This window comes from Tachysurus fulvidraco, chromosome 22 (assembly GCF_022655615.1).
Source record: "Tachysurus fulvidraco isolate hzauxx_2018 chromosome 22, HZAU_PFXX_2.0, whole genome shotgun sequence".
Taxonomy (NCBI): domain Eukaryota; kingdom Metazoa; phylum Chordata; class Actinopteri; order Siluriformes; family Bagridae; genus Tachysurus; species Tachysurus fulvidraco.
Window position 1 is genome coordinate 9844485 of NC_062539.1, and position 20298 is coordinate 9864782.

Here is a 20298-nt window from a genome sequence, read left to right on the forward strand (position 1 = left end):
CATGTCACGAGCAAAAGTCCTAAACTAGTTTTATGGACATAACAATGACTTTAGTGTTCTTCAGTGGCCTTCCCGCTCACTGGATCTATATGAATTCAATGAAGCACATTTGGGATGTGGTACAGGAGAACAGGTGATTTTCAGCATGACCGATGCAATTGAATGGCACAATCATAGACCAGAATCGATGCAGTGAACATTTTGAGAGCAAAGGGAGGCCTTACAAAACTTTTGGTGTCATGTTCCTAATAAAATGTTTGGTTAGTTGATTTTATTGCTAGATAAATAAAAAAAAGTAACTGTTGGACAGTATTGACATTTACTGTACATGTTCACTATAGCAGCTATAATGAGCATTAAACCAGTGTGCATCATGTGCTACTGCTATTTCCGTACTATATGCTACATACTACACATAAAACTGTGTGCTACACTCGAGAAGTGGAAAAAGATGAGCAATCTATTTTAATGTGTGTAATAACAGGTCTATTTTGCTCAATTATAGAACTGTTATTTGTAGTCTTTTTCTGGCATGTCCTGTAATACAGCACACGATTTCCCATGTGGCATTCTTGTTAGTCAACACAAATAGCCCTTGTACAGAATTGTTCAAAAGTATCCAGTCCTATTGGCCAGAATGCAACATACATGGAAACTGGCCATTATTTTTGAGTGTAATGGAGGTTTTAGGAGGACATTTGAATGTTTCTCAGTAATATGAGAAGCTGTTTTTGTGTTTTATTAGCTGCAAGAGAAAGACAAAAAGAAGGCTGGTGAGGGAATTGTTTATAGACACTGGAACATAAGGGATTATAGCAAACTAACATTAAGCCTACATATAAATGGATAAAAAGTATGGCAAATCTTTAATAAATAGAAAAAAAATTCTTGTGCTATAAAACTAAGATAATTAAATGTGGTGCTATAGAAAATACTCAGTGACTGTGATCATGAGTGAAGCAGCTGTACTGCCATGTTAGTGGGAGTTTTGCTGTCTCAAGTCCCCTTGGCACGGGAAGTGTATAAAAAAAAAGTTTTATAAGCTCTCTAAATTAGTTTATATTTGTAATGTTACATATGTAGATAGTAAAGTTAATGCCTAGGAATACTTTTTTTTTAATGAGTAGCTTTTACTTAAACAAAAAAATTAGTTAGTTCGGAGAAGGAGCCAGCAAGTTCTTAGTGCATGTATCAATCGTTCTCCTGGAGCTGGTGCCAGGACCACTAGGGTGAGGTCATCTTTACAGCATTTTGCAACCAACTAAATAAGCAGGAGGAGGGTTTGGTGTAAAGACTGTGATCTGCAGCATCCTGAGGCTCCACTGACGCTTATCACTAATGCATTTCATCTGTTTGCTTGTTTTCTGTACATTCTTGTGTGCATACTCTCTACCATCCGACAGTTTTGTCCTATTATCAGGGTCACTATAGACTACCTTTATTACATGTCCAGTGAAAAATAAATACAGGAAGTATTATCTAGTGGTCTTTGGAGTAAATCCCGGGGGGGCGGAGTGGACATGTCCCCTCCCACCTGAGGGTTGTTCCCCCTCATCCAAGGATTGTCACCCCCAAAAAATTATTTAAAGAATATCGCACTCTCTATTGTGAAAAATATGTGTATATATACATAAATAATTGAGTAAGTAGGAAAAAAATGCATTTAGAAACAGTTGAGTTCCCCCTCCCCTTCCTCACAGTGGTTTGACCCACTGCCTGCTTTCCCACTAGTTCATCTCACCTACTCTGCACGCACGAATCAGGTGTGTGGCTGCGGCTTAAATAATGTTCAACTCCATTAAGTGGGGGATTTTATTCACTTTAAATAAAGTGATTCTCTTTAATGTAGTTGATGCAGACTCATTCATAATTTAGTTGCCGCAAAAATGCTGATTACCGATGTAATTTTCCATGAATTTGCTATATTAGCGATTAAAATATTACTTATCTAGTTAACATTAGCTTGTTTACAATAGCTTGTTGCATAGTGCACTACAATTAACACGCCAAAGCCGTTTTGGTGTTTTATACATAGAGCAGTTACTATAAAGTGATTATTTAATAATTGATTTTGTTACAAAATATTACTTATTTTATATATATTTTTCACAATAACAGTCATGTTTATATTTTATTGTACAGTATGTTGATGGCTTAACTGTAAACAACACAAACAATGCAATAAATAGTTTTGAAGAAAAATCTGCTTTGTAATTGAACCTGAGGAAAAACTTTGAAAATATCCATAATGATGCAGTTTCCATGCTACAAAAATAACGATAAAAACAAAGTTTTTCACTGTGGGGAAATATCTTTATAAGTACAATTGACTGTATTATTTGTGTCCGTCCCCCCTCCCCCCCTTCAAAAATTGCTCATGAGAAATTTTATATTTATTGTCCCCCCTACTGTTGCATGAAATTTACGCTCGTGGTCTAGTCTAGTGGGAAGTGACATGGTTTTATTTATTTATTTATTTTTATTTTATCAAACCAGATCTCTCGCTTTTCTCTGCTCCTGCATTAAACCTCCAGTTCTTCATGCCCTGCCATCTATCCTTCTGCTTAGAGTGGAGTTAATCTGGCTTTCAGAAAGAGGAAGAATACATAATCTGACTGATTAATCTTGTTTCTCCCCACAGCAGCTGGTCGAAATTAAATGTATCATAATGATGAATTTATTCAGCTCAGGTGACCATGTTATCTGACCCGTATTTAAAGTATGTGTGATAGAATAACTATGAATAAGCACATGAAACTGTTGTAAAATATTTCAAGGAGGTTGTAACCTGAAGTGTGTGAGTGTGTGTGTGTGTGTGTGAGAGCGAGCGAGCTCTTATCTTGTGATGTACAGATAGGAGTCGAGTTCTGAGGAACTAATTTAAACACACAGCAGTGAGCATACCAGCGAGGAAGTGTACTATGACAAACTAAAGCTATGTGTATGTAACTTTTGTGCATGTGAAAGTAGTGAATGATTCTGGGTAGTGTGTTTGTTTAGGTATTTTATATATATATATATATATATATATATATATATATATATATATATATATATATATATATATATATATATATATATAATAAAACTTTTTAGAGCTAAAGGGTCTTTTGGGGTCGCGGCTTAAATTAGAGTTCATATTTTGGCTGCTGGTCTTTTAAACAGCAAACCTGATGTGAGTTATGACCTCACACCTGATTATTTTGATCATGTATTATGATTCTTATTATTGTAATTATACCACAGCAGGGTTGAATTCAGATGGTGTTCAGATTTTTTCATTTCCTAGAGCAGCAAAGACATTCAGCTGTTCCCTCACTTATCTGTTTTTAACCTTCAAGTCTCTCTTGAAGGTAAACAGATAAACAGAGATTGGCATATCACAGACAAACTGGACAGACTCTTATTTCCTGTAGACTCAGTCCTCAAGGAGATTCTGTAATATTAAAAACTTACTCTGAAAAGTTCATTTGTGTTCAAGTACAACATGTTCATTAATAAAGTAAGAATTGTAATTGCTAACAAATAAGTATGGCTCTAAAAACTAATCAAAATATTCAAGTATAGGATTTGTATAGAATATTTCCCCTGCAATCTGGGATGCTGGAGCAACCACAGAAACCTCAGCATCCCTGCTTCACATGGATTTAGGTGTAGCATAACATTAATTAACTGCATTAACAGGTTATGTCCGTGGTCTTCACAAGGATAGGAAGATGTAAGCTGTGTGTGTGTTTGCAGGCATATGCCGTTGGAGGATATGATGGTCAGACGTGCCTCAGTAACGTGGAAGTGTACGACTCCTTCTCTAACCGCTGGACGGAGGTGGCTCCTCTAAAGGAGGCTGTGAGCTGTCCAGCTGTGGCCAGCTGTGCTGGGAGACTGTTCGTCATCGGTGGAGAGCTAGATGAGAACAGCTGCACAGACAAGGTGAGCAAGTGTGTTAGTGGTAGTGTGTGTTAGCTAAAAGAATGAATGAACATAAGTACTTGATAACTCTGGTTGTGAGGCAGTCATGCCACTGTGAAGCCCCACTTTTATTTTATTTTTTATTTTTTTAAGGTTTATATATATATATATATATATATATATACCTTTGTTACGATTTTTTAAAAGTTTATATATTAAATCCTCTTCTATATCTGTTTTGATTTGTGGTGAAATGGGGATACTAGGTAAGAGAGAACATGGAAAGAAAAAAGTGGGCAATGTAATGGAGAGGTGGTTGATGGAGAAGAGCAGCTGCTCTGTGCAGTAATCTGGTTTTCTGTTGACCTTAATGTCAAGAGCCACTCGTGTATAGTACTCTGCTTCTGTAACTGGAGCCATGCACCTCATTCTGAAACCAACGGAAATTGCTTTATTGGGTCTGACACACACACACACACACACACACACACACACATAAACAAATGTGTCCATATTGACTTTCTGTGGTGTCAGGTAACCACTCGCACTGGTGTGTATTGTCTCCAGGATGTTAACGGCTCTCATTGAGTTTCTCTTTTTCTCTCGTTATATCAGCCATCTGCTGCAGAGAACATGCAAGAAGGAAAAAGGAAAAAGAATTTGAAACGGCTTTTTCCACGGGAGAGTGTCTACAGCACGCATCTTACTAATTATTCCACAGACTACCAGTTTCCAGAACATTTCTCCTTCCACTTAAGTGCTCTTTGTATGTTTAAACAAATTCAAAAGCATGTAAATCTGTCTCTGTGTGGTCACGTTTTTGTTTAGTCATTTTCAATTTGAGATTAGAGCACCTCGTTGTTCACACGGATTCTCTGATTCACTAAAGTGCTCCCCACATTAACATCCTTCATCTGGTATCGTAGTCGGTTTTGTTTTTGTGCCCTTGAACTTTGTTGTTTTTTTAGGAATCAGTTTTCTTAAGAAACAGCATTGTTTACTCAATCTACCCTTTGTTGCATATCTCTCATTGCAGTGTTTGTACAGTGAGCACAAAGAAGCAGTGTGTAACCTACCCGAGTGTGTCGTGATTACAAAAAGGCATTTCAATTATTTCAAAATGTCTGTGTTTGTATCCTTGTTATAATATCAGCCAACTTTTCCACAATTGTTATTGTGGGGTGCACAGTAATTTTATTTTAAAGTAAATTTGCCCTGTGGCTCTAGAGTTGGGGGTTTGATTCCCACCTATGGGTTTGCATGGCTTCCTCTATGCTTCAGGGGATTCTTCCAGTTCTTCCAGACCAAAGATGTGTTAGGTTGAACATCTCTAAATTGTGTGGAGTCTGTGTGTGCCTAAACTCCAGGTTCCCTGTGACCCAGTGAGGATGAGCAGTTTAAAAAAATTAATGAATGAATTATTATTCTCCATTATATGTGCATGTGTACGGCTGGGTAGGTGATCCTCATGCTCATCATGCGTCTATGTGACTCTCAGGTGCAGTGTTATGACCCAGAGACAAACAGCTGGCTGCTGCGATCCAGCATTCCCATTTGTAAGCGCAACATCACGGCCGTGTCTCTGAACAGCCTGTTGTACGTGTGTGGCGGACTCACCAAGTGCATCTACTGCTACGACCCAGCACAGGACTTCTGGATGCCTGTGGTTAACACCTTCAGCAGACAGGTACCAGCACACACACACACACAGACTCAGAAACACACGTCTAAAGATAATGCTTCATTATGAGACGACAATCAACAGACAGTTAAGTTTGCCATGCTCTACAACCACACTCCACATGTTGCAGCACTTGATCATCGAAACAGTATTTATCTGCTTTTTTTATTTCTTACTGACAGCTAGAATCAAAGAGGAAGTTTTTGGATTTGTTGTGTGAAGTGGAATAACAGAAAAGTTATTTTTTATGAGTCCCTTTTACGAGTTTAAGAGAGTAGTGCTGTCTGGTTGGACATGATACCAGATCCCCTTTCAGTCAGTGCGACACTAGTCAAGCTTAGGCACACATGACCTACTGCAGCGGTGTCCAATCTTATCCGGAAAGGGCCGGTGTGGGTGCAGGTTATCATTCCAACCAAGCAGAAGCCACACCAGAGTCTACTGAAAGCCAAGAACAACTGATTAAACAGGTGGAATCAGGTGTGGCTTCTGCTCGGTTGGAATGAAAACCTTCACCCACACCGGCCCTTTCTGGATAAGATTGGACACCGCTGACCTATTGTATGTGGAACATGGCTGTTCTCACCCCAGGCTGATTCGGCAAAGTCCCAAAGGTCTCGGGTGTACCACTTAAACCACTTAAAAAAAATTGCCAACCAGTCGGGTCGGACTCGGGTCTAATTTTTTCGGGTTTGTCTCGGGTCTTTTTTTTTTAAAATAATAAAATTATGCACGTCGGGTTTGGGTAAAAAGTGATTCGGTCGAAGACCTCTACTTCACACATTGCACTGTCTGATCTCTTGAATAGTTAAAAAAAAAAAGGAAGAAGCTTGTATCTCAGCAAAGCTTTGTTCTATACTATATGACTAGCTTCATATAGCTTTAGTGCACAGTACAAATCCATGACTAAGCTTGAGCAAAGCTCAGAACAGTATAGTGCAAAAGCTCTTTTCTAATCATTCTATAATATAAGGTGACATCAGTGTACATTTAAAGTTATGTCAAGGGAAAGCAAAGAAATTATCCAGGTTCTAGTAGCACCTTTTACCACACTGAGGCCTAAGTGTGATGTCCTTAGATGTCCGAGAACATTCCAGCTAAAAGTGAGAAGAAAGGATTTGCTGCCAGGAAGCTTTGTCAGGGGTCAAACAATGGTGCATTTGAGGTTCTTGCTCATGAGACTCTGGATGTCATGAGAAGTGTTCCTGTGTCTGTTTAGGAGTGTTGCGGCATGTCGGTGTGCAATGGGAAGATCTTCATCCTGGGGGGACGTGGTGAGAACAGTGTGGCTTCTGACAGTATCATGTGTTATGATCCTGCCACTGGCATACTGACGGGTGTTGCTGCTATGCCCCGCCCCATTTCCTGTCACGGTTGCATCACTATACACCGCTTTGACGAGAAGCTGCACCGGACCTGAGAGTGACACTCCCACACACACACACACTTACACACACACACACAATACTAACACAGCGGGATCTGTTAATACACTCAGAACACAATCTGGACTGGACTGATGTTAAAGAGATGAGCTCAAGCTTGTGTGTTTTGTTCAGCTTTTCTTGAAGGTGATCAAACAATATAAGAAGAGCTGATCCACTCCTTTCACATCACTCACCACTTTAACAAGTTTCCTTACTTTGACACCAGTCATACACACGGCACACCTCCTCTATGACCATCTTCTTTTTTGTTATTTTAACCTGATGTGTTTTGCCTTTATCTTTTATTATTTCTCTCCCTCCGTTGCAGTTCTTTCTGTAATGTTTTTCTCATATTCTTTACCTCATCTCTCGCTCTATCTCGCTCCCCCCCCCCCCCCCCAGTAAAAGAATGTAAATCACCCTTCTTCTTTTAAGATCATTACATGCTGAGGCAGTGTGTTCATTCCTATCATGCAACACCATGCAGTAGTATTTTAGCTTCACTATGAACTCTAGACAGGACGATAGCAGCAACATTCATATATCAGCTGCTTGGCAATTGTATCTTTTGTGTAACGTTTTTTTTTTTTCAACCCACTTGTGTGTTATTCGGCTTTATGTTAACAATCTTTTTCATTTACTTTTGTTCAGTTTTTTTATTCAACAATTTGTTCATCTTGCTTTCATGTTCATCATTATTCATTTATAATTGTATTTAATAGCATTTGTGTTATGTTTTTTTTATAATGACTTTGTATTTTGCAGTATGTAACAATAACTACATAGCCTGTAGATGAATTTGCTTGATCAGTGTCAAGATGTGTGAATTTGAATCTCTTTTATTGACACTTGTGTTTTCCTGTTTTAGTTTTTCGTTTGTTGGTTTACACATTTTCCTTGCGATGTGTGATAAAACAGAAAGATGGACTGTTCTGAACCAGGCAGCATATTTGCTGTGAAACTTTTTGGTTTTGTTCTTTTTATTTAAACATGTCTCTGTGACAACCATTGTGCCTTTTGTGTGTGTGTGTGTGTGTGTGTGTATGTGTGTTTTAAAGAAACCCCAATCATGCACTTAATGTCATGTTAATGTGTGTCATTGTTAGTGCTATGATATCTAATTTTAATATGTTGCTTGTGTTTTTTATGCATTATATTATTAGCATGTTTTATACTTCTGTTTGTACTCCAAGCCATTTTTGTGCCAGACCTAATTTTCAAGAGTTTAATTTGAGAATTGGAACCCTTTTTATTTTTTGTTGAACTATACTAACTCCATAACAGAATTCATACTAAGCAAACAATATGAATTCTATTCAGTTTTTTTGTTTCTTTTGTTTAGATCACATTCCTGGTGCCCTGCAGCTTTAGATAAGTAAGGTGACAAAGCTGCATTTGGGTGGCAATTTTTTTATTTTTTTTTCCAAATCAAATTATATTATGGAAATCAATCTTATAAAATGTGAAAGGGAAAATAATTATTGCCAAAGCCAAGCATTAGTTTATTTATCCAGAATAATCCTGGTTTATATTTTATATATATATATATATATATATATATATAATATATATATATCATTCTTGGCACATGTTTTTGCCATATTTTGCTCCTAGCTATGTGTGTGTGTGAACATGTAAGTCATTAGGTAAATTGATTATTAACTGGTTAGATCATTTAAAAATAAGTTAATAGCCATGTGTTGCCAAATATACAAGAGTCTGTTTCATTTTTAGTTCTGTTTTGATATAAAGTTAGCAGATTTTGCTATGTGTTATCAAAAAGCATCAAGAAAATTTCATCTGTTGCTGTTACAGATTTTATGGTAGTGGGTATAGTAATAATTAGCTTCAATTGTGGAATGTGAATTGAACAATGCTTTTTTAATATAAGGTATATACATTCAGTACATATAAGTGTGTGGGGGAGAGATAGAGCTGTTTCTGTATTGTACTGTATTCTACATCTGTTTTCAATAAATATTTTTTTTAAGATTACCATCACACATTGTGTGTCAGTAGTCATTTGAAAGTGTTGCCTATGGTAGTGATGCATAAACAATCATATTTAGTCATATAGACCACCCGATGTTTAGATGAGCAGAACATTGTTGGGATGGAAGGGGGGGGATGTTGTTCCTCCTTTTTGCCTTTTCTTTAGAAGGTAAGTTTAAGGCCTGGTGAGTGATCCATTTCTTCCATTGATAAGATCATCTGTTGAGATGGCAGTGTGTTTTGGGTTATTGCTGCTTTATTAGGTTCCTCCTGATTTTAGGTATTTCTCTGTAAATTGGCAGGCAGAATGTTTCTTTCTGTTTTTGTCAACATCGTGAGTTGGTGTTTGACTTGTTTTTTTGGGTTTCACAACTTTGACAATTTGTACACCAGTGGTTCCTTTCTTTTCTTTTCTTTTTCTTTTCTTTTTTTAATTATTGGTTTTTATTTAATTATTACTCAGATGTACATAAACATAGTGATATACAGTCTCAAGTATACAATAAAAAAATTAAAAGTGGATGATCAGGTGAAAAAGATAGCACATTCAGGCAAATAACAAAATGTACACTGTAACACAGAGGATCAAGAGAGGTTGTTAATGTGGCACCAGAGAGGTGTCCATATCTGCCAAAAGTCATTAGACCTTTGGTGTATGTCATAAGTGTGCTTCTCAAGTGGAAGTAATATGGACATTTGAGACAACCACATTTTAACAGAAGGTACCTGAGGAGAAGACCATAATAACAATATACATTTCTTTGCCAGGTATACCAAATTTAAAAACAGTTGCCTTGTGTGGAAGTCGAACACAGTCTCAATTCCACTATACAGCAGATACAATTCCAACGAGAAACAAAATTTCAACTTAAGGAGCCTTTGTAAAAAATGATATACTTTAGTCCAAAAAGAAAAGATTTTGTCACAATACCAGAAGCAGTGAAGGAATGTTCCTTTGTGTTTCTTGCAATTAAAACAGAGATCGGAGGAGTCTTTGTAAATCTTTTTTAGACGTGAAGGTGTAAGGTAAACTCTGTTAAAAAATCTGTAGTTGAGTTCGTGAATACCCAAAGATGTACATTTAGGGAACAAATTGTTCCATATGGTGGACCAATCCATATCGGTAATTCCGTGGCCGAGGTCTTTTTCCCACACTTTTTTCAAGCAAGATCAGAGAAAGTGTTTTTTATTATAACTTGTTCTATGTCAGTAAGATCACATCTCATTACCATTATCAGACGGAGGTTTTATGAAATGACGCAGCTGAAGGTATTTGAAGAAATGGGACTGTGGTATACTATATTGATGCGATATTTCTTGGAAGGATTTTAATGCCTCGCCTGAAAAGAGATAAGATAATTGCGAGATCCCTAACTTAGACCAGACTGAAAGGCCAATATTTTGCAGAGATATAGGGAAGTCAGGATTAAAAGCAATAGGTGAGAAAAGTGTGAGTTCAGCTGGAATCTTAAGATACAGTTTAACGTCTCTCCTTATCCGAAGGGTGTTTGAAATGGTGAAACTTGTTGAGGCACATTTAAGCTTTTTGGTATTTGCAATAAAAGGCAGAAATTTTATTGGGAGAGGAGCACAAGCCCTTGCTTCCAGATTAAGACATCTAGAGTCAGTCCTTTCATTGTACCAACTAACCATATGCTTCACCTGTGCTGACCAGTAGTACAGACGAAAGTTCGGTAAGGCGACTCCTCCCTTATCCTTTGGTTTCATTAATTTGTTAAACCTAATTTGAGGCATTTTGTGGTTTCAGATGAATTTAGAAAAGTGCTTATTGATGTCTTTAAAGAAAACATTTGGTAAATGACAAGGTAGGGATTGAAATAAATATAGAAATTTAGGTAGAATATTCATTCTGATCACGTTAATCCTGCCCAGAAAAGAAATAGGGAGTGTCTGCCAGGTGTTAAGGTCTTTTTTAATGGAATCCAGAAGAGAGGCATAATTTGTTCTAAATAAATCTGTAAATAGTGGTGTGACGAATATGCCGAGATATTTAAAACCAACAGTAGTTATTTTGAAGGGTGAGAGAGATGCAAGATCATTTGAAGCAGAAATTTTAAGAGAAAGCACCATGGATTTTGACAAATTAATTTTATATCCAGATAAGCTGCTATATTCTGAAATACACTTTAATATTGCTGGAACGGACTTCTCTGGTTCAGAAATATACAGCAGTATGTCATCTGAATATAAAGAAATCCGATGTTCCTCATCTCCCACCGTTATACCAGAAAGGTTTTGGCACTGCCTTATCCATGTTCTCAAACCATTCGTAGTGACTGTAGCTCGTGGATTAGTATAAAGCAATTTTATCAAATCGATGAATTTAGGACTTAAATTAAATTTCTTGAGAGTGGCAAAAAGAAATTCCCATTCGACTCTATCGAAGGCTTTTTCTGCATCCAGGGAGATAATAAGGGCTGGGAGTTTACGTGCTTGTATTGAATCTATGATGTTCAATAGTCGGCGAATATTATCTGTGCCAAAACGTGATTTTATGAATCCTGTCTGGTCCGGCTTAATGATATATGGCAATACTTTTTCGAGCCTGTGAGCAAGGACCTTAGCAAGTATTTTATAATCGGTATTCAGGAGACTTATTGGCCTGTAAGAGGCACATTCTTGAAGGTCTTTTCCTTTTTTTGGAATTAAAAAAATTGATGCGAGAGAGTTCTGTCCAAAACTTTTTGTAAAACACACAGGGGAATCCGTCAGGTCCTGGAGATTTGTTGGCAGGTATAGATTGGATTGCACTGAAGATTTCTTCTTCTGATACTTAAACACCCTCCGGTCCCCCTTCTTAAACAGAGGGACCACCACCCCAGTCTGCCAGGCTAGAGGCACTGTCCCCAACCTCCATGTGATGTTGCAGACACGAGTCAACCAAGACAGCCCCACAACATCCAGAGACTTGAGGTACCCAGCGCGGATCTCATCCACCCCCGGTGCCTTGCCACTGAGGAGCTTGTCAACTACCTCAGTGACCTCAGCTTGGGGAATTGACGAGTCCACAACTGAGCCCCCGCCCTCTGCTTCCTCAGTGGAAGACATGTCGGTGGGGTTTAGGAGAACCTCGAAGTATTCCTTCCACCGTCCGAGGATGTCCCCAGTCGAAGTCAGCAGATTCCCACTCCCACTGTAAACAGTGTGAGCAGGGCACTGCTTCCCCCTCCTGAGGCGCCAGACAGTTTGCCAGAATTTCTTCGAGGCCAACTGATAGTCCTTCTCCATGGCCTCACCGAACTCCTCCCAGACCCGAGGTTTTGCTTCCATAACCACCCGGGCTGAAGCTCGCTTGGCCTTCGGTACCTATCAGCTGCCTCCGGAGTCCCCCGAGCTAACCAGGCTCGATAGGACTCCTTCTTCAGCTTGACGGCATCCCTTACTTCCGGGGTCCACCACCGGGTTCGGGGATTGCCACCACGACAGGCACCGGAGACCTTACGGCCACAGCTCCGAGCGGCCGCGTCGACAATGGAAGTGGAGAACATGGTCCACTCTGACTCAATGTCTCCAACCTCCCTCGGGATCTGATTGAAGCTCTGCCGGAGGTGGGAGTTGAAGATCTCTCTGACCGGAGACTCTGTCAAACGTTCCCAGCAGACCCTCACAGTACGTTTGGGTCTGCCAAGTCTGTCCAACTTCCTCCCCCGCCATCGGATCCAACTCACCACCAGGTGGTGTTCAGTTGACAGCTCCGCCCCTCTCTTTACCCGAGTGTCCAAGACATACGGCCGGAGGTCAGATGAAACAACCACAAAGTCGATCATCGACTTCCGACCTAGGGTGTCCTGGTGCCATGTTTACTGATGGACACCCTTATGCTTGAACATGATGTTCATTATGGACAAACTGTGACTAGCACAGAAGTCCAATAACAGAACACCACTCGGGTTAAGGTCGGGGGGGCCGTTCCTCCCAATCACGCCCCTCCAGGTGTCACTGTCACTGCCCACGTGAGCGTTGAAGTCCCCCAGTAGAACAATGGAGTCCCCGGTCGGAGCACTTTCCAGCACCCCTTCCAGACACGCCAAGAAAGTCGGGTACTCTACACTGCCATTTGGCCCATAAGCACAAATAACCGTGAGAGACCTATCCCCGACCCGAAGGCGCAGGGAAACGACCCTCTCATTCACCGGGGTGAACTCCAACACATGGTTGCTGAGCTGGGGGGCTATGAGCAAGCCCACACCAGCCCGCCGCCTCTCACCATGGGCAATTCCAGAGTAGTAGAGAGTCCAGCCTCTCTCAAGGAGTTGGATTCCAGAGCCCAAGCTGTGTGTGGAGGTGAGCCCAACTATATCTAGTCGGTATCTCTCAACCTCCCGCACCAGCTCAGGCTCCTTCCCCCCCAGCGAGGTGACATTCCATGTCCCTAGTGCCAGATTCCGTGTCTGGGGATTGGGTCGCCGAGGCCCCCGCCTTCGACTGCCACCCAATCCACATTGCACCGGGCCCTTACGGTTTCTCCTGCAGGTGGTGGGCCCACAGGTGATCGGCCCCACGTCGCTCTTTCGGGCTGAGCCCGGCCGGGCCCCACAGGGCAAGACCCGGCCACCACCAACATCGGGCCTGGCTCCAGGGCGGGGCCCCGGTTGCGCCTTACCGGGCGAAGTCACGGACCTTAATTTTAATTTACTCATAAGGGTTTTTAGAACCGCTCTTTGTCTGGCCTGTCACCCAGGACCTGTTTGCCTTGGGAGACCCTACCAGGGGCAAAAAGCCCCAGACAACATAGCTCCTAGGATCATTCAGGCACGCAAACCCCTCCACCACAATAAGGTGGCAGTTCAAGGAGGGGCGTCGTTAATCTGTTGATCTAAAATAAAGGGGAAGTGTTTACTAATTAAAATAATTGTGCCCCTCTTCCTGGTATTTGCTTTACAGGATAAAAAATATCTGTCCTACCCAATCTTGTTTTAGTTTTAAATGTTCTGAATCAGATAAATGTGTCTCTTGAAGTATGGCAATTGTAGTTTTCTGCTTTTTAAGATAGGTTAGTATCTTTCTCCTCTTAATCACATGTCCTAACACTTTAACATTCCATGTGACAAACCTGGCTGTATTGTATGTAGTCTATAGAATAACTATAGTATAGAATAACCAAAAGTAATAAATACTGAACACTTAAGACTGTATTAAATCTGAAACATGTGTAGAACCGACCAAGGAAGTTTTTGCATTTCAATACACAAAACAAAACATACAGAACCCAAAAACCCCTCCCCCCGCCCTCCAGCCTCATCCCCAAACGACGAGGCACAGCTATAGAAATGAAACTGTACCCGACTGGTACCGAGCATAGGATAATAATACCCCATACCCAGTATTGATACAGAGTGGTGCCCATAGGGGGTGCGGGCACTAAAGACCAGTTCCCTTCTCCAAAGTTCAACGTCCCAGGCATGAGCATTTAACTAACAGTGCGTGACCTCACCAAAAGCGATTTTCTTGTAGTTATTATAAAATAAAGATGTCAGTAAGATAAAGAAATAAAGTCCTGATAACAAAGTAACTGCAAAATAAGTGATCTTTGGGTTACTAAAAGTCAATACAATAAGATACTCGAGTGTGCTTATTACTTATCCTCTAAAACCTTCAGAAACTCTGTGACGTCCGCTGGGGAGAAAAAAAGATGCATCTGTGTTCCGTGAAGAACATCGTCGAACTCCAGACATTTCCTCAGCACCTCAGCAGATACATACTGAAAGAAACGCAGCTGCGACCCTTCATGGCTGATGTTGCGTTTTTTCCGCACTGGTTGCAGTATTATCTCCTTATCCGCATAACGTAAGAAGCGAACCAGGACACTTCGTGGAGCGCAGTTTACTCCTGAGGCAGAGCCGAGATATCTATGAGCTCTTTCGATCTCAAAATGTGGATCGGCTGTGAGGTCTAGCCACTTCGGCAACATCCTGGTAAGAAACTGAGCGATAGGTTCAGCCTTCTCAGGGAGGCCGACGACTCTCAAGTTTTTGCGCTACAATACTGTCTACCGTCAATATTGCCCAAACTGGTTCCCAGCGAGCGAATTTCACGCGTTTCAAGTGGAAAATCACGCGTTTCTTCGTTCTTCGACATTAATGTTGGTACAACACACTTCAATCATAAAATGGATTAACCAAAGATAAATAAAAAAGAAAAGGGAACCAGCACAGCGGCCAATTAAGCGGCCATCTTCCACGAGGTCCCACTAGCGCCCCGGTCCCTTTCTTTTTTAGGGCATTCCAAATTGTTGATTTCTCCTTTGACAGCTCTTCATAATGTTTTACCCTATTTTAACAACAAAGGGGAAACTCAGCTCTAGAGTAGAAATTCAAAGCTATTATAATGTAATATAATGTTTAAACAATCAGTCTAACAGGGCACACAAATTGTCAGTGTCAAAGAGGTTTCAATATCTGATTGCTTAAAAAATGTTTTTAAAAATGTTCAAACAAAAATGTCATGGTCTGCCAACATATCTAGATGTAAATAACAGGAAATGAAAGCTGAATAATGAATTGTGATAATCATCTCATTGTAGTGAATTTCGTTTCTTGGTGGTGTATATATTATATACATCTATAATATTTTAATATAGTTGCAGAAATATATTACAGTTTTTCTCAATTGCTAAAACACTAAACCATATTGTCTGAACCAAATGCTCAGTTGCCTGAACCCAATGATTGAATCAATCACTCTTTTGGCAAAACCATAAGCACTTTTCACCTGTTTAGACACAACTTGCCAACACATTTTCATTGTGATGCATCCTTGCTTCATAATGGTGAGCACAGGTGACAAAAGTCAAAGACAATTAAAGCACAGGTGTCACCACTTGAACACAACAACTCAAAATTGATCACACTTGTGGCTAATAAAGTGAGAGAACATATACAGCAAGCCAGTTCAGATAGCACTACAATGGATAGAAGTCTGAGAGGAAAAGTTTGTGTGAGAGGTGGTCAGTGAAGACAAAGAACAGTAATATCTGATGAAATCAGAGCTACTGTGATTGACCATGTTCTTGTCCATGGTATGAGCATGAGGGAGGCTGGACAAAGGGTGCAACCAGACATCAGTAGATTCACTGTGTCCACCATAATCCGAAGATTTAGAGGTAATTACCTTTTTTTGACATTATAGTACAGTATGTAAATGTCAACAGCAATTACTGTATGACATACTATATACTGTACCACAGTATACTGTAAGTAAATATAGGTTTCCGTACATCACTGTACCAATGTACTGTAGTATTGTAATGGAAGGTTGGTGTAACTGTTTGTAGGCCTAGTATTCCATGTATATTTTTGTAACTCCATGTTCTCTTTTTGTAGAATTGAAAGACTGCCACATGGGGGTGGGAGGACAGGTATGTTCTCCCCACACCAAGAGACCCTAATTGTTGATATGGTCCGTGAGAACAATGATATTAAACTGAGTGAAATTCAGCAGAAGATCATTGAGGACCATGTAAATTTTGAGGGTATAAACAGTGTCAGCCCCTCTACTGTTGATCGTGTCCTCAAGCGCAACAGACTACGCATGAAACAGCTATACAGAGTGCCCTTTGATCGCAACTCAGACAGAGTCAAATAGCAAAGATTCCAGTATGTACAGGTTGGCATAAATCCAGACACATTCAATGTTGATTACTCTAAGTGGTTATTTACTGTAGTGTCCTAAATCACTTTTTCCGTATCACTCACAAAACTATATCTATTTCTACAGAGGGTTCTTCAACTGGATGCAATGGAAAGACCCCATGAATACATGTACATGGATGAAGCTGGGTTTAATCTCACCAGAAGGAGAAGGAGAGGCTGTAATGTGATTGGCCATCAGGCCATTGTTGGAGTTACTTGGCAGCGTGGTGGCAATGTCACATTATGTGCTGCCATCAGCAATCATGGTGTTGTCCACCATCATGCCAACCTGTGGCCCTACAACACTCACCCGCTCCTCATTTTCCTCAATCGCATGTGAGATGCTCTGTTAGGGCAGCAGGATGAGCATCCCATCTATGTTGTTGTTTGGGACAATGTGAGTTTTCACAGAGACCTCCAGGTTAGAGAGTGGTTCAATATTAACCAAGGTTTTATCAAACTTTGCCTTCCACCGTACTCCCCTTTCCTAAACCCCATTGAGGAATTCTTCTCCTCATGTCGGTGGAAGGTATATGAACGGCAACCTTACACCAGGGTACATCTCCTGCAAGCCATGGCACTTGCCTGTGGTGACATAGTTATGGAGGCATGCCAAGCCTGGATACGGTATGCCAGGGTTTTTTTTCCCGTTGCCTGGCCAGACAAAATGTGGCCTGTGATGTGGATGAAGTGCTATGGCCTGACCCAGTACGGAGACATGATGCCGTGGCTGAGTAATGCACTTATTTGTGTATTTTTGTACTTTATTTTTACATGGGCTTACTGTACACAAGTGGCAAACGCATAAGGTTTCTGTTTGTTTTTACAAGTGCTACGTGTAAATGCACAAGATTTCTGTGTTGTCTGTTTGTACAAGTGCAGAATCCACAGGTTTTTTTTTTGTTTTGCAACATGCATTTAGCAGTAATAATAAAAATGTGAACAATAAAAATTTATTTCTCCAGCTTTATGTCCTGAGCATTGTGTTTTCTATTTTTCTACGTAGTGTTTAGTGACTGTTCCATAGTGATTTTAATTTTGATTGTCTCAGGGCATGATTTGACAACATAGTTCAGTTTTGAGCACAGATTAAACTGTTTTGAGGTGAAAGTTTGGTTTTGCAAGGAGAGTCTGAGGTTTTGTGAATGTAGCTAGAGAATTGGGTTTTGTGTTCAAAGTTTAGAGAAAAGGAGAGCAGCTTTCAATAAATGTGTCTTAGCAATCAAGAAAAACTGTAAGGCAATGATATGCCACATACTGTTGGGTAATAATCATTCTTGCCTGTTGCTCATGCAGACATTGAGCAATATGTATTCAATTCAATTCAAGTTTATTTGTATAGAGCTTTTTACAATAGACATTGTCTCAAAGCAGCTTTACAGAACATAAACATAGAACAGAATGTAAATATAAGGAATAATATAAAGAATTAATATAATAAAAAATTCAAGATTATATATATATATATATAGTTCACGATGTGTATGTACAGTATTTATCCTCAATGAGTAAGTCTGAGGTGACTCAGGCAGCAGTGGCAAGGAAAAACTCCCTTGAATTGTTAAAGGAAGAAACCTTGAGAGGAACCAGACTCAAATGGGAACCCATCCTCATATGGGTGACACTGGAGGGTGTGATTATAAATATACAGTCAAACAAATGTTGTATTGGTGTAAGGATCGCATGGAGTTCAGATCTCCTCTTTAGAATCACAGAGTCCAACTGGAGCTGGTAGATCTCTAGATGTCTCAGGATTCTCACAGAGTCGGCCTCATCTCAGTGGAGGTCCAAAATCTTCATCACACGGAAGACGATCGGAGCTGGTACAATGTCTGGATGCTTCGGGAAGGGTAGAAAGAGAGAAGCAGTGGAGAGGGATTAACATATCTGCTGTTCATAAAAAATGTGCAAGTATGATGTAATAGTGCACAATATTATGGGATGTATTATGTGTATGCCTGACTAAAGAGATAGGTTTTTAATCTACATTTGAACTGGGAAAATGTGACTGAGCCCCGAACACTATCAGGAAGACTATTCCAGAGTTTGGGAGCTAAATAAGAAAATGCTCTACCATCTTTAGTGGACTTAGATATTCTGGGAACTACCAGAAGTCCTGAGTTTTGTGATCTCAGAGAGCCTGAAGGATTGTAACATGTTAGAAGACTAGTTAGATACATGGGAGCTAAACCATTAAGAACATTGTATGTAAGTAGCAGCAGTTTGTAATCAATTCTAAACTTAACAGGTAGCCAGTGTAAAGATGATAAAATTTGGGTTATATGGTCATACTTTCTTGTCCTTGTGAGAACACTGGCAGCTGCATCTTGGACTAACTGAACTGTCAGTGTTGTATAAGGTACTAGAAAGCAATACTTGAGTAAAAGCACAAGTATCGTACTAGAAAAAGACTTTGGTAGAAGTGGCCTTTTAGAATATTACTCAAGTAAAACTCATAAAGTGTCTGATATATACTGTACTTAAGTATCAAAAGTAATTTTCTGATATTTAATGTACTTAAGTATTTGAAGTAAAAGTAAAAAGTAAAATTTCTGTGATTTTCGGTAGGCATAAGAGGCACTTCATCCGGTAGGAAGAATATTTCATTCCAATGTACAGAAACATTTCTTGCAAATACGGCCACAGGTGTATAATGTTATCTTCTTCACCGAGTTCACCACTATCATCCTGGTGGTCATCTACGACAGGGGTTTCATATTAAAGTTTGTGTGTCTTTTTATTTTGCGTGTTCGCTTCGCTTGAGTTCAATACGGTATTTTCATCAAACGCGCATGTGAGTGGGATGAAAATACCTCAAAGTTTCCCAGTAGGAGCTAGATCATTTGTATAAACAATTTGTGTCAAGTTCGCTCTCAAAATGGCAGGGGAAAAAAATGTGATGATCATGTGTGAACAGGTGTATGATGTGGCTACACAGTAAAAAACTAACAGTAAAAAATGTGGCTCTTGGTCTCTGACTGGTTGGCCACCCCTGGTCTACGATAATGAGCCGAGCTGCCGGGCTGAGTGCTACTCCCGATGCACCGCGGCCAGTCCCACCTCTCAGGAACGGGAAGAGAGGGAGGGTGGGAAAGAAAAAAAATCCTCCACAGAAGCGACGCCCCCCACTGGACAAATGCAGGGCGATGTCACAGGACACAAAAAAAACAAAACAAAACAAAACTCGGGCTGGCGACATGGCCCGCAACCCGGAAGTGAGGCGGCGCCCCCCACGAAGAAAAAGTCCGGGCTGAATCATAACACAGATACAGACAGGATGTTTCTCAGCTTTTACTAAGGTGGAAGAAGGCTGTTTTTGTAGTATGGGCGATATGATTTTCAAAAGACAAGTTGCGGGATCAGATGCTGCGGAGACGTCTTCCTGAGGGAGCAGAGAGAGCAGTCTGTGGGACAGGTGGCTGGAGTTATTGATGATCCTCCGGGCTTTCCTTATACACCGCCTGATGCAGATGTCCTGGAAGGAGGGTAGCTCCTCTGTGATCTTGTGTTATACCTCAGAGAGTAAGAGGGGAGGAAATGTTGTGTATGTTGTTAATGCTGTTAATTAACTACATTTCCCAGAATGCACTTTTGCGTGTGTTTCCGGTTGTTCATGTTTTCCAGTTTGTCTCTCTCT

General features: G+C 40.2%; 1 protein-coding gene and 1 long non-coding RNA gene across 3 annotated transcripts in view; both read left to right on the forward strand.

Moving 5' to 3' along the window:
- Positions 1-9018, forward strand: part of klhl24a (kelch-like family member 24a) — a 31384-nt gene extending 22366 nt beyond the window's left edge. For both annotated transcript variants that reach the window (XM_027143236.2, XM_047806368.1), the window contains exons 6-8: positions 3742-3930; positions 5408-5596; positions 6810-9018. In XM_027143236.2, coding sequence (XP_026999037.1) covers positions 3742-3930; positions 5408-5596; positions 6810-7010 — 579 coding nt within the window. In that variant the 3' untranslated portion in view covers positions 7011-9018. The remainder of the gene's footprint in view (positions 1-3741; positions 3931-5407; positions 5597-6809) is intronic.
- A 4729-nt stretch (positions 9019-13747) lies between these two features.
- Positions 13748-17626, forward strand: LOC125139934. The gene is made up of 2 exons (XR_007139089.1): positions 13748-16635; positions 16747-17626. It is a non-coding gene; the product is annotated as an uncharacterized LOC125139934 (long non-coding RNA).
- The last annotated feature ends 2672 nt before the right edge of the window (positions 17627-20298 follow it).